General features: G+C 37.8%; 1 protein-coding gene across 2 annotated transcripts in view; it reads left to right on the forward strand.

The window, feature by feature from the left end:
- Nucleotides 1-182: 182 nt before the first annotated feature.
- Nucleotides 183-14,853, forward strand: part of PROSER1 (proline and serine rich 1) — a 48,378-nt gene continuing 33,707 nt past the window's right edge. For both annotated transcript variants that reach the window (XM_016208903.2, XM_016208904.2), the window contains exons 1-5: nt 183-1,058; nt 4,132-4,197; nt 7,002-7,070; nt 9,277-9,371; nt 10,595-10,688. In XM_016208903.2, coding sequence (XP_016064389.1) covers nt 1,014-1,058; nt 4,132-4,197; nt 7,002-7,070; nt 9,277-9,371; nt 10,595-10,688 — 369 coding nt within the window. In that variant the 5' untranslated portion in view covers nt 183-1,013. The remainder of the gene's footprint in view (nt 1,059-4,131; nt 4,198-7,001; nt 7,071-9,276; nt 9,372-10,594; nt 10,689-14,853) is intronic.

Consider the following 14,853-nt stretch of genomic DNA (forward strand, 5'->3'; position numbering starts at 1 on the left):
TGCCAGAACGACTCGACGTTTACATTTTTGAAATTACGATTGACCAATCAGAAGCTAGCATACAAACTCAAGATACGGGGATGTGACCCTCAAAAAATGGCTTCCAGGTTGTGCGGTGGGTTTCATCGGCATCTGATTCCCAGCTGTTCAGGCACACCTCATGGCTACCTATGTTCCCACACAAGGACCCCTCCATTAGCTTTCAGGAAAGTGTGGCCTAAACTAGCGGTGCAGCGTTGAGTTTACTCGGGCGTGACGGGCTTCGCTGAAGGCCCACTTGAGCTGGTGGGAACTGTAGGGGTAACCGGGAAGGGCGCCTAGCCGTTGTTACTGCGGCGTTCCGGAGCCGCCCTACCCGAGATCTTGCCCACCCTCGCTGGGCTCACGGTGCTCTCCGGCCGCCGGCCCGCTCCCAGAAGCTGTGGCTGTTGGTAACAAAGAGCCTGCCAGGCTGCCTCTGCCGGGGCTGCAGGAACCCAAGTTTCCGGCGGAGCTGCTGGGCATGAGCGCGAGCTGGGCCATGAGTCCAGGCTCGCTGCGGTGAGGGCCGGCGGCTGCAGCGTTTGTGCGGGCGGAGAGGCCAGTACCTTTATCCTGGCCGCCCGCGGGACTCGGCTCAGGTGCCTCTTCTCTCCTTGCCGCTTCACCCGGGAAAGCGGCTTCACGGCCATCACCCTGCGGTGCCTGGCCTTCAGCTGCAGGGGACCGACGCTCAGCCTGGCTGCAGAAACCCGCGTTACTCAGAAAGGACCCGGTTCTTCCTCAGTGTCCTGAAGCTTTGTGTAAAAATCTGGGAAAGCCTGCTCTTTTTATTGCTTTTTTTTTTTTAATGTCTTTGTAAGTCTCCATTTTTAGGAATTTTTTCAGATTTTTAAGTAGTCTACCTCTTTTCTCCTGCTCCTGACATATTTTTGCTCCTCAGCTATAAACATTTTTACCTCAGAGCTGACCAGGAACAAACGTTTTGTAGTTGAAAGTATAGCTGTTAAAACCACGTCGAGAGAGTAGTCAAGATGGACAAAAAGTCCTTTGAAATGGTGCTGGATGAAATTAGAAAGGTAATTACATTTAATTCCTTAAATAATTTTATAAGCTACGAATTCTCATGGTTTATTCTCTTTGAGGTACTGTGCAGATTGTGCAAAATATGGGTTTTAGGATTGCAAAATTGGTTGGAATTTCACGATACAAATAAAAATTAATAGCTCTTTGCTTTTGAATAAGTGATACTATTTCTAAACCGATTTCCTCATCTTTCAGTAACATAAGATATTGAAAACTAGAGCTAATATGTAGGACGTTTCTTTAATGGTAGTTGTTGTGACTGTTTTTTCAAATCTGAGAATTGGCACACTATATTGCCTGGGCCGGATAAAATGTGTGCCTTAATGAAAAGTGTGTTACTAAGTTTAAAGCCATACTCTTAGGAATGGGCTGCAGTAACTTTAATTCCAAAACTTTTTTCTCCCACTTTCCAAGTTTTTGCTTCTTTTGGAGGCCATTGTATGTAGCCTATCCCCCAGAATGAATTGGACGGCAAAAAATTTTGGAATGTAGCCTTGAGAGTGACTACCTCAAGGCCCCAAATTAGCCTTTGCCTAAGTAGAACTAGAGGGACTTACTGTAACATTCTTATGCTAATAGAGGGTCTTTGCTTAGAACTTCTGGGCAGTTATCTCCATATTTCCAAACCTTTAAGACCCTTGACTGACTTGGAAAGGTTTGTTACCTTGTGCTCTGGTGCTTATTATTTGTTTCAGCTTATGAAATTATTAATTAAATTGCCTGTGGGTATGCGGTTTTTCTTTATTCTCTATCAAGCAAAATGTTGTTTTTCGTCATTCTTTATAAAGCATATTTCTTTTTCAGATTTGCATGTGATGTGAAATTTACCATATTGAATGTTCTGTTTTGAAAAAAATTTCTACTTTTGCAAATCCTGTTTGTTCAGTTAAGATTTGCAATAAAATGTCAGTTTGCTAACTCTATATTTAGAATTTGCTACAATTTGTTAGTGAGCTGATATTTAACTATTGTTTATGAGAAAATAATTTGCATTCAGGTAGACCAGTATATTTCTACTGTTGGAAGCTATAAGGTGTCACTTTGCATAGTCTCTCCCTTCTAAGTTGTGAAAAGATCACATAGTAAATATCAATGAGGGGAATAGGAAGTTTTTCGGAGATGAAAATCAGGTTCACACAAGAGAGCAACTTAAGTCATTTCTGGTTTGCAATAAAAATGTCTTTTGCTGTCTATGCCAAATAATTAGATGCATCAGTAGTATCTTAGTCTATTAAAATGGGATAAAACTATAGGTATATCTAAATATGAGAATTACTATTGGTTTTTTAAAATTACTCTCAGACTTTGTAAATGTAAGTCAGTTTAAACCAGGCAATCTCTTCCTGAGTGTCACCTTAGGTCTATAGGTAATACTGGTTGTCATTTAAAGAGACAGGCATATTGGAAGACATTAGGAAGGAGGAATAGTAGGGGAACATGCAATGTTGAATTTGCTCTTCAAAAAGGAGGTAAGAATAATAGCCATAATTATTGAGTCCTTACTATGTATGCCTGTTCTAAGCACTTTCTCCATGCACTGTGTGCACTATTTGATGTGATACTGCTAACAACCCATGAGGTGTAGGTACTATATTCTTCATTTTACAGATGGCAAACCTAGTCTCTGTGAGTTTAACTAGTTAGCTCAGTTATCCAGGTGGTAAGGGGGAAGGGTAGAAGGGTGGTGTGGTTCAGTATTGAAACTAAGGCCGTTTGACTCGAGTGCCATGTTGTGCCTGGGGATACAGCCAGGTCTCTCAGGCACTAATGAAAAAATTGAGGCATGTCTTGGCATCAACACAATCCAGGATTTTGTCCAGAAACTTGCTTTTGACTGTGTTCAATTATGATAATGATAAACTCCCTAGAGTGCATTATCCAGAATGCCATTTCCCTCCCTCCCTCTTTCATTGAAAATTAGACCCAGGATGTTTTTCTTAGTTTGACTGGCCATAGTATTTTCTTCTAGCAGAAAGGTACGTGGAAAGTACAAATTCTGTTGTTTTACAGTAAAAGCAAGGATTAGTTGATTTTTAATGACTAGTAGTTACCAAATTATGGTAGTCTGGTGTTTCCATCTGTAAACACTAAAAATGAGAACATAGCTGATTTGTCAGCTCTAGAAAATGCTGATCAAGGCCATCAGAATTTTCTCTGACTTTCCCATTATAGATGTCAGGTGAGGAAAGGAACCATCATTTACTAAATACCTATTATATGTCAGACCTACTATTGACTATTTTTGTTTGTTTGTTGTTTTTAAAATCCTCACCAGAGGATATTTTTTCCATTGACATTTTTAGAGAGAGTGGAGAAGAAGAGAGAGAGAGAAACATTGATGTGAGAGAGACACATTGATTGGTTGCCTCCTGCAGGCACCCGGACTGAGCCTGAGATCAAGCCTGCAACTGAGGCACATGCCCTTGACTGGGAATTGAACCAGACACTCCAACCACTGAACCAAATCGGCCAGGGTTGCTATTGACTATTTTAATCATAACTCTGATGTGGGTAGTGAATGGTGTTTCATTTTATGGGTAAGAAGGCCCTCAGGGTAATTAAAATTCTTCTCCAAGGCCACACTGCCAGTTTGTGGCAGGTGCATAGATTGAATTCAGAGCCTTCCAGCTCCTTGGGTTCTCATATCCCTGTAGAAATATTGATAGTCTTAACATAATAGGTGCTGAATAAATAATTGATAGATGGGTAATATCTGATACATTTAATCTTCTTAAAAATGACAACTTCTTTAAATTTGGGATGTTTTGAAACTAATTACATATACATAAATTCTATATTTAATTTCTATTAATGTCAAATCCTATCTCTTACAGTTCTTTTTTGTAGGAGTGAGTAGGGAGGCTCAGAAGGTTTGCCTACTGTCTCAGTGTATTCCTTTCAGCATGGAACCTGGAAAGGTAGAATGTCATGTCACCACAGTGACTTATAGCTGTCTCTACATGCTGGGCTGAAGATCTTTCCCTGTTTGAGTGGCTTAGGCATTTTTGCTGTATGCATATTACTGTTCTGTTTATATATATTAATGCCGTTTTTCTGTTTTTTTAGGCTGTTTTGACAGAGTACAAATTAAAAGCAATTGAATATGTGCACGGATATTTCTCTAGTGAACAGGTATTCCTCTATTTGTTTAATAAAAAGTCTTTGGTCTTTTTTTTACATGATCTGATTAATGTCTATTTATCTGCTGGTCATGGTCAGAATTGCTTTTATGTTGTTGCTATATTTATTCAGGAATTTTAGAAGCTTTCAGTTTTAGTAGAAGACTTTACAGAATTTATAGTTCCGGTATTTTATAAACATACCCTCTTTGACCGCAATATCATGTGCTAACATGATTTTAAAATACAGTGTTTAAAAAAAAGCAGTTCAAAGTGTTTGTCATTCTGGGCACAATATCGTACATAAATTTATAAACTTCTACTGGTAAGTGGACTCAAATTTGTTAGTATTTATAAGTTAATAATTGCAAAATTCACTGCATATTATAAAACTTGAATAAATGGTGAAATATTTTCTTTTAATCCTCACCCAAGGATATTTTTTCCATTGCTTTTCAGAGAGAGTGGAGGGGGTGAGAGAGAGAGAGAGAGGAGAGAGAGAGAGAGAGAGAGAGAGAGAGAGAGACTGATGTGAGGGAGACATAACGATTGATTACCTCTGGACCGGGGCCTGGAATCGAGCCTACAACCGAGGTACGTGCCCCTGGCCGAAATAGAACCCGGGAACCTTCAGTACACAGGCTGATGCTCTAGCCACTGAACCAAACTGGCTAGAGCTGAAGTATTTTCTTATGAAGCCACTAAGTAAAAATTTTAGCAATAAGAAAAAAAAATTACAGTGTCTAATAAGTAGTTTCTATAACTGCCAGAAGACCAATGGTACTTTAGTGAAAACGTTTTACCTAGCTTTAGGGAGAGTTTGCGAATTTTAAAAAATATGTATGCGCGTGTATATACACACACACGCACGTACATTGAAAGGCCAAACTTTAGAGAGACATTTAGAAAATTCTTGTTAGAAAAATAGGGCAAAAAATAGAAATGTACATCTGCAGAATAGTTCTGGGAAAGGGTAGGAACGTAGATAGGGTAGACAATGTATGCATGTATAGATTGAATTAGTAAATGCTCCAGTTTTTCATGTTTCTCAAGATGTTCAAAGTGTGAAGTTTGAAGCTTAAGCCTGTAGAAGTTATGCCTCCTGAATTCCAAAAGCTACTTTATGACTTGCATGTGTTGCTGCCTATTTAATGAGTGCTTTCAGCCATTATTTTTCAAAATTACTTTGTGCTTTTTAAAAATTTAAATGTTTTGAAGATTTATAATTTCTCATAGGTAATGGCGTTCCTTTCCTTCTTTATTTTGCGTATGCATATGTGAATTTTGTAGAAAACTTCTCTTAGTGGTTATTCGCTGAAGTTATTGAAAACTTTATTAAGTCACTTTCTAAGGGTGTGACCTTTAAGCCTACGTAATCTAGTAAAGATTTTTCTTCTATATCTGTCATGATATGTAAAGTTTTATGGCTGGAAAAGTGCCAGGTAGCATTTGTTATATAGTAAAAACTTTCCTATAAAGTAAGGACATATAATACACTCTTAAATTATCTAGGAAGTACACATAATACTTATTTGCTATTTTTGTATCTCTTTATAAGGAATAAAAAATATTTTCTACTCATACCACTCTGGTTTCTAGCATTAACCTTGCTTTATAGAATAATTGAGACCTTAATATGTTTTCAGGAACTCACAGTGATATAATTCATTAACCCAGATTTATTACCCTCTCTTCTTGAGTCCTTTTTTTTTTCTCCTGGATTGTCCTGGGGGCATTTAATCAGAGTACTAGTGACCATATAGAGACTTTAATGTTGCCGTCTTGATGCCCTGGCTCACCTCTTACTAGCTATCTCACAATATATCCCTCATTTATTGGAAGTTGACTGATGATGGTGGGAGAGAGAGCCTGGCTATCTGTGCTCTCAAAATGACCTACCACCTGTCTGGCATGGCTCAGTGGTTGAGCGTGGACCTATGATCCAGGAGATCGTGGTTCAATTCCTGGTCAGGGCACATGCCCGGGTTGCGGGCTCAATCCCCAGCAGGGGGCGTGCAGGAGGCAGCCGATCAATAACTCTCATCAGTGATGTTTCTCTCTCTCTCCTCTCTCTCTCTCTCTCTCTCTCTCTCTCTCTCTCTTCCTCTTTTTGAAATCAATAAAGACATACTTAAAAAAACAAACAAACAAAAAACAACCCTACCGTTTAGAAGCTGCTTCAGTAATTCATGGTGATTCTTACATTTTTTGGGAATAGATTTGTGGTGTAAACATGAATATTATGCCCTCCAGATTCAAGTAAAAGAGTGGAAGTTAGTGGACCTACACTAAACCATACTACTGAATACCCTTTTGTGATTGAATAAAGCTGTCAATCTTCACTAAATTTTTAAATTTTTTCATTCATAATATGTCTTTATATCCCTATGCTGACATTTTGTCTCCATCTAGTACTTTTCCAACCTTCCTTTATGTACTTACTTTTTTTCCATATCTCATACTGTTCACTTCTGAACCAGTACTATTCAGGACTCTGTGTGATGATGGAAAACTCTGTCTTCACTATCCATTATGGTAGCTACTAGCTTCATACGGTATTGAGCACTTTAAAATGTGGCTTGTGCCAGTAGGAACTGAATTTTTTATTTGATTTTATTTCAGTTTATTTGAATTTAAGTAGCTGCACGTGGCTAGTCTACTCTGTTAACACAGTCTAAACTCTGGTGCCATTCTTACACCTCATCATCGGGGCCCAGGCAGAACATTTTGAATAGTAATTCAAAATAATGGAATAAACCTTGCAGAAATGTTTACAAACACATTGTCATTAGAGCTAAATTATTGATTTGCTTTTAGGTGGTTGACTTACTGAGATATTTCTCCTGGGCTGAGCCTCAGCTGAAGGCAATGAAAGCATTACAACATGTAAGTAACTTATTTTTCCTTAAAATGTAGAATTTAAGTATTTTGAATTCTTCCCTAGTTTTTTATAGTTCATCTCAAGTTGCAGTTTGTTTGCATTTTTAAGAAGTGACCCTAAATTTTATTATACTTTGATTATTTAAAATAACTGTTAAAAAATTAAAACTCCTCAAAGTGTAAATTTAAATTGTGTATACTGTACTTTTAAATTGTATACCATTATTCTAAGACCAAATACCATAAGGTCTTAATTGGCAAATTGGAGGAGAAAATATTTATAGGTAAGCAAAACATAGGATTTGAATTTCTAAGTATTTTTATGCACTTTCTTCTATTTTTGGATATTTTCATCCTTTTCTAGTCAGATGGGTTTAAACTTACATTCTTTGGACCAACACTGTCCAAATGAACTTTTAGCCATCGTAGAAATGTTTTATAACTGCACTATATAGTATGATAACTACTGGCTTCATGTGGCTTTGAGCACTTAAAATATGTCTAGGCTGCCTGAGGAACTGTTTTTTTGTTTTATTAAATTTTAATTTAAACAGGTGTACTAATTCACACAGAGACCATATTGACCATTTGGAGATTTATTACCCGGTGACTACAAGCGGGCTCCTGCCCTAAACAAACTCACAGCCCTGAACAGTCTTCACAGGGAGAATATAAAGGCAAAAACTACATTCTGTTTGGCTAAGGGGGGGTGGGGCAGGTAGGGGACTAGTGAAGCGGTATACAGTAGCAGTTGTAAGGGTAGAAAATGGGAGTGCTATACTTCATAGGCACAGGTGCCTAATGACTACTGTGTGGGCCTATAGTTCTAGAGCTTAGGTTAACAGAGGCATCTAAATTCAAACAGTATTTGGCTATATAAGAAGAATTTTGTAGAGTATCAGGCATGTGTAACTTTAAGGGAATCTAAACTAATTTGCCTCAGAAAGTATCTGGGTCTGTTAGTGCTTCTTCTTTTTGACAATTGCTTACCAACAAAAGATTATCTCTCCCGACCACCCATCATCTGGGGATGAAGATCTTTCCCCAAGGGCCAAAGAGATGATGCAATCCCTTGAAAAGGAGAGCAAAGCTAGAGCTTCTGTAAGAAATACTGTCAGAGACCTTGCCTTATTTTAGCAAGCCAGCAAACTCTTGACAAAGCTCTGAGGACTGCTTTCCTGTTTACTTACCTTAGAATTAAAATTCAGAGGTGAGAAGGGTAGCACAGGCACAACTTAATGAATTCATTTGAATTAAATTAAGCCCAACCTTTTCTGATAAAGTCAGTCTGAAAGACTGGCTTTGACAATTAGGTTACATAATACATTTTCATAAATGAGTTAAATCAGGTCTAAGGTTTTTACAAATATATAATAAACTTATAAACAAGGAAATCAATCTTATAAATGTTTACACTTCTGGTAAATTTTTTAGACATCAATTTAAAAACATGCAAAGGGGCATATGGTTTTACCAATTCTTTTGGTGGTACATGAGTAAAAAATATTTAAAAACTGCTCCAAATTTAGGAATCTATTGGGTGTTGATTTTAAGTGATCTTACATTGGCTTTGCTTTTGGATTTCCTCTACTGTTAACAGAAATCTGTAAATTGACCAAATCTACTTGCTCTTCAAAAATAAGGAACTTTGTTCAAATAAGTTATGTAATATTCCACACAATCGTAGGGTGCCACAATGCACATTAACATAAGACTTAAGAAAGTTCTACCGTAAAGAAACCTGTTTAGTCCCTCTTTTTCTAACAGGTGTGACTGTAGTACTCATTTTTAGTAACACTAAATAGCACCATGGACCTCACTTTAGGAAGTGCTGATTATGGCATACCTAGTACTCTAAGGAATGTAATTTTTTATAACTTTTTGAGCAATATATCTCCCATATTTGTAAATATCTCCTTTTTCTAACCTTTCTGAGGAAAGTAGTACATGTAAATTATTTTTTTCTATAGGTCAACACATTGAGAAATATGAATTTAAAAAGAACACACAGGAGAACTTAGATCTTCATTTGAAATAGTTACATTGAAAAGCCGAAGTTTATTCCTATACTAGTTAGAGCTTACTTTCAAGTAAGAAGTTTTCACCTCAAATATATATATTATGAACATTAACTGAATAATTCTCCCAAAATGGCAATTTCTGGCTTGAAAATTTCTCATGTTCAAATTGAAATTATTTTTTATGTTCGTAGAAAATGGTGGCTGTTCATCCAGCAGAAGTGGTCAATATACTCAACTGTTTCACCTTCAGTAAAGACAAACTAGTTGCTCTTGAACTGTTAGCTTCGTAAGTATTTCTTTTTCTTTTGACTTCATTGGAGGAAGTTTAGAGGACTTTTTAAGTGTCTTTTAACTCAGTGTTTGTTAATGTATCAGAATTATATTAGTAAATGGAACTGTAATAAAATCTTTGAAAGCATCAAGCTTAATTCTTGTATCAAAATATCTAGCGTACTTATTACACATGGTTATAACGTACAAAATAAGGGGTCTTATCATGTTTAATCATTTATTTTGATTTGTCTGTGTATTAATAACTTGCTTGTCTCCTTACTGTGAATAACTTGAAAGGCTTATTGATAAAGTCATAGGATTTATCGTTAGAGAGATTCTGCCACATTCTGGCAATGTGTTTTTTTGTTTGTTTGTTGTTTGGCTTAATATGTACTATTCTTTCTTGACCTTAATTGTACAAATAAGGATCTCACCTACTTAATAGGGCATGTAAACTTTATACTGTAAGATAATGCAAAAGCACCTAGCACAGCTTCTAATACATTATTATAATGAATGTAAGCTCAAAGAGAAAGGGAGCTTCTTCTTCTGCATAAATGAAAATGTCTATAAGATGTTTATTTATAGCACTTGCATTTTTAAGTCCCTTATGTTATTTATAAATGTCCACAAAACACAAAATTTAGCATAAGATAAAACTTCATCTTTAGATCAATCATAATTTTTGTGCATTTAACACATGAGTTTGTTTCATTGCCATAGCTCTCCTAACACTCACTGAGAAGATATATTTTTAAGAATCTCAAAATAGCCTGACTGGCGTGGCTCAGCGTTTGAGCATCAACCTATGATCTGGGAGATCAAGGTTCGATTCCCGGTCAGGGCACATGCCTGGGTTGCGGGCTCAATCCCCAGTCAGGGGCGTGCAGGAGGCAGCCAATCAATGACTCTCTCATCATTGATGTTTCTGTCTCTCTCTCCTTTTCCCTTCCTCTCTCTGAAATCAATAAAGTTATATTTATAAAAACAAAAAAGAATCTCAAAATAGTGAATTTTATTTACTTTGTTTCTTTGAGGTAACCAGATAAACCTCAGTTGTATTTACCATCTTTATATAACATGCTATTTATATTTACCAGTTAATTAGTCATGCTTTTCTCCCTGTGTCATGGAGCAAAACTTACTCAGATATATTTGTGTGGTACACAAAAGTTGTTGGCCTCCGTATGCTGTCCAGGTTCTTAAATGAAAAGCTAAATTGTATTTCTTTTGTAGAAACATTGTCGATGCACAAAATTCTCGTCCCATTGAAGATTTATTCAGGATAAATATGTCTGAGAAGAAACGTTGCAAGAGAGTACTTGAACAGGTAATTTTCTCAAGATTGCTGAATGTTGATGAAGAAAAAAGTTCTAATCTTATTCCTATATTAACTTTGATGAATAATCTGACTGCTGCCTTAACCGTGATGGGTTAAGGATGGCATTCCAGCATTCTATGGAGAACTAGAGCCAAGTGAAAGGGACACTGGAGGATGAAGAGATGGCTTGAAAGTGAGAAGCCAGTTGGCCACTCTGTTTGAGCCTCATCTGGTATTTATTTTCGGTTCCTTGGTAGCTTTGCCATGACTCCAAGCTTTTGTCTTTAATTTTATGTATTTAGGAACTTTACTTGAACTGGCTTTGTCATTAAACTTATACTAATCAAATTCATAAGAGATGAATAATAAAGCAAAATACCAGTTTATTAATTTAAAATCTTTAAGAGTGGGAAAAGTGGTACTTGCCCAAGTCTAGAAAACTTTGTCATCTAAGGTAATAACTTCTTAGGATTTTGATGGCTGGAAACTGAATTAGTAATTAGAAACCTGCTTGAGGAAGAAAAGGGCCTTGCAGCCCAGTCATTAATCTTTACACCCTTTACTTAGCTCTACATGGTGGGTAGAGAACTTTGCCTTAGTCATAAATTACTGTAGTTGAAGCAGTATCTAAGCCCACATATTTTAAATTCATTCTTTATTTTTCAGTTACAGTTGACAAAAAATATTGTTAGTTTCAGGTGTATACCCCAGTGATTAGACATTCTATAATTTACCGTGATCATACTCATCTCATACCCATTTGACACCATGCATAGTTATTGGAATATTATCTACTGTATTCCTTATTCTGAACTTTACATCCATATGACTATTCTGTAACATCCAATTTGTACTTCTTAATCCCTTCACCTTTTTTACCCATTCCCCCAACCCCTCTCCCATCTGGCAACTGTCAAAATGTTCTCTATATCTCTGATTCTGCTTTTGTTCTGCTTGTTTGTTTATTTTGTTTTTTAGATTCGATTGTTGATAGATATATATTTATTTAATCTTTTTTTTTTCTTCTTCTTAAAGAAGACCCTTTAATTCTTCATGTCATACTGGTTTGGTGGTACTTAACACCTTTAGCCTTTTCTTTCTCGTATGGGAAGCTCTTTATATGTCTTTTGATTCTAAATGATAGCTTTGCTTGGTTTTGGTTATATATATGGTAAACCCTTGATTTTGCAGACCTAGATTTAACAAACAGAATTTCCAGTCTGTATGTCAGATGAGAAAATTAACACCCTGTTAATTTTAAAATGCTTTTAACTAAGATTTGCATAAAATTAAATTAACAGGTTATTTTTTTGTTATTAATTCACTGTTATTCTTAACAAATTTTAGCAAATAGGCCATATGTTGGAAAAAAACACTAGTAATTTTGCCAACATAAATAAATATTACATATTTACAACTATAGTCTACATATTTAAATCCAAGAGTCTCCACTTGTAAACAGTGTTCAGTGAACAATTAGCATGTGATCACACTGCATCACTCTCGATAATTAGTTCTGTTGTCACATGGCATGACTTTCTGCAGCAGATTTTATGCCTGCTGGCTGATGTTTTAAAATGCTACACTAAGCCAGTCCCCAGCCATGTGCATTTGTTTACTTGCAGTGACTAGTGAATGCACATCTTTACTAGACCTATTCAGTGTAAATTTAATATTACTGTAATACATATAGAAAACTTTTCTGTGACATTAAACTTTTCATACATAATTAATTTTAACTACACAAATGTGTCTGTATAAGTAAAAACAGGTCAACTAACTAATCTGTCAGTTAATTTTAATCTACGCATTTGGAAAACCTACTTTATTATATAACGGACTTTTGGTTTTAACGGACACTCCCTCACCTGAATTAGTCCATTATATTGAAGTTTTACTGTAGGTTCTTGCTTTTCATCACTTTGAATATTTCTTGCCACTCTCTTCTGACCTGCAAAGTTTCTGTTGTGAAATCAGCTGACAGTCTTATGTGAGTTCCCTCGTAGGTAACTGCTTTTCTCTTGCTGCTGTCAAGATTCTCTCTTTGTCTTGGGCCTCTTTAAGTTCATCTTGTTTGTTACCCTCTGTGCTTCCTGGACTTGTATATCTATTTCCTTCACCAGGTTAGGGAAGTTTTCTGTCATTTTTTCAAGTAGGTTTTCAATTTCTTGCTCTCTGTCTTCTCCTTCTGACACCCCATGATGCAAATGTTGGTACACTTGAAGTTGTTCCAAAGGCTCCTTACATTATTACTGGAAAGGAGACCAGCCTGGAGTGGGTTTGCCTAGGGCTGGCTGATAGTGTGTGGGTTCTTAACTTTGTGCAGGAAAGATTTCACAACACAACCCCAGGTGATTTTGAGAGTATGTTTATTAAAGCTGGGGACAGTGGAAGATGGAAGGGCTTAGGATAGAAGAAGCAACAGGAGAGCCTAGGAGGGGTTGCTTTGGCTCTCTAGAAATGTTACAGGAAAGAAATAAGCTGACTCAAAGAAATGAGTCAGTTCACTGGAAAGTCAGAGAAAGGGGGCCTTGGAGACAGGTTCACTGGATGTGCCTGGGACGAGTTGCTGCTATCTATTGCTCTCCTGGTTGTAAGTCTTGTCAAGTCCCTTAGAGTTTAGGAGAAACATGCCTGTAGGGGGAGAAGAGGGTTTGAAAGAGAAAGGCATGGGTGTGCTCCTGGGAGGGAGAGCAAGTGCTGGGACCTTCATTTTGAGGGTTTTTAAAGGCTGAGAGATTAGGGAGGTCTTAGGGGAGGGTCTCAATAGAATATTCATCAGCTTTTCCATGTGTGCTCTTTCAGGGTTGTGGTTGCCACTGATTGGTCAGCACCGGGGCAGGGGCTCATTAGTCATTGTAGCTGGTCCTGGTACTGCCCAACTGACTTTTCTGCTTTTCTGGGACTGCAACTGAAATACAGCTGAGGCCTAGATGTCATCTCTAGGAAGGTGACCTTCTGTATCTGGCTATAAATTGCTTGGCCAGTTTGTTCAGCTATCTCAGTTTCCCCATTCCACTTGCCAAAGAATTATCCTAGCTTCTTACTATCCTACCTCGACTCTATCTTCATTTTGGGGGGGGTTCCTTTTTTTTCCCCACTGTTCTGATTGAGTGTTTTTTGCTTTCTTATGTTCCAAATTGCTGATTTGATTCTTGGCTTCATCTACAGTTCTGTCAATTCCCTGTAAATTATTCTTTATATCAGTTAGTGTATCTTTCATTTCTGACTTTTTTTTTTATGGTTTCTATGTCCTTTTTCATGATGAAATTCTAAGTTTCTTGAGTATCCTTATAATCATTCTTTTGAGCTCTGTATCTGGTAGTTTGTCTGCTTCCATTTCATTTAGTTCTTTTTCTGAAAATATGTCCTGTTTCATTTGGAGCCTGTTTCTTTGTCTCCACATTTTGTCTGCTTCCCTATGTTTGCTTCTATATATGAGGTAGAGCTGTTATGTCTCCTGGACTTGGTGGAGTGGCCTTGTATAGTAAGTGTCCTGTAGGGCCCTATGGTGCAGCCTCCCCAGTCACTGGTGCTGGGTGTTCCAGGTGCGCCCTTGTGTGGGCTGAGTGAATTCTTTTTTTGTAGTTGAGTCATGATTGCTGTTTATGTCACTTGATGGGCTTAATGTCACAGGCTAACCAGCTGGGAATACCTGCTGCAACTACAGCAAGGAGCTACTGTGCAGGAGTTGACCCTACATAGTAGGACTTGCTTCAGTGGGGCTTTGTTGCCCAATGAGTCTGCCCTTGAGTATGTTGCTTGGGGAGGTGGTAGGGTGATAATCTGGCTGAAGCTGTCCACCGGGTGCACTGACTCTGGGACCTCCCAGGAGGGGCAAGGTGATCCAATGTCTGTGCCCTGCCTGGGATCACCTGGCACAAGCTACAGAGTGATCTGCAGATGGCTGCTATTTATCTTGGGCTTGGAGGTGCCTAGAAGAGTCCAGGCTATGAACCAAGCCTGGCTGCCACTAGTGCCGGGCCTGGGGGCTACTTATGAAGAGGTACGGTTTATGCATAGGCCAGATGCTGTTTGTTTGAAAGATTTTAAGGAAGTCTGAAGCATGAGATAAGAGAGGCCATTTGTATGGAAAAGCCACTGGAAATGGCTTGAATGGGCCCCCAGTTGGGTGGGGTGGGGTCTCAGGGTGTCACCAGGTCTGGGTGAACAG

Source organism: Miniopterus natalensis, chromosome 2, assembly GCF_054644295.1.
Source record: "Miniopterus natalensis isolate mMinNat1 chromosome 2, mMinNat1.hap1, whole genome shotgun sequence".
NCBI lineage: Eukaryota > Metazoa > Chordata > Mammalia > Chiroptera > Miniopteridae > Miniopterus > Miniopterus natalensis.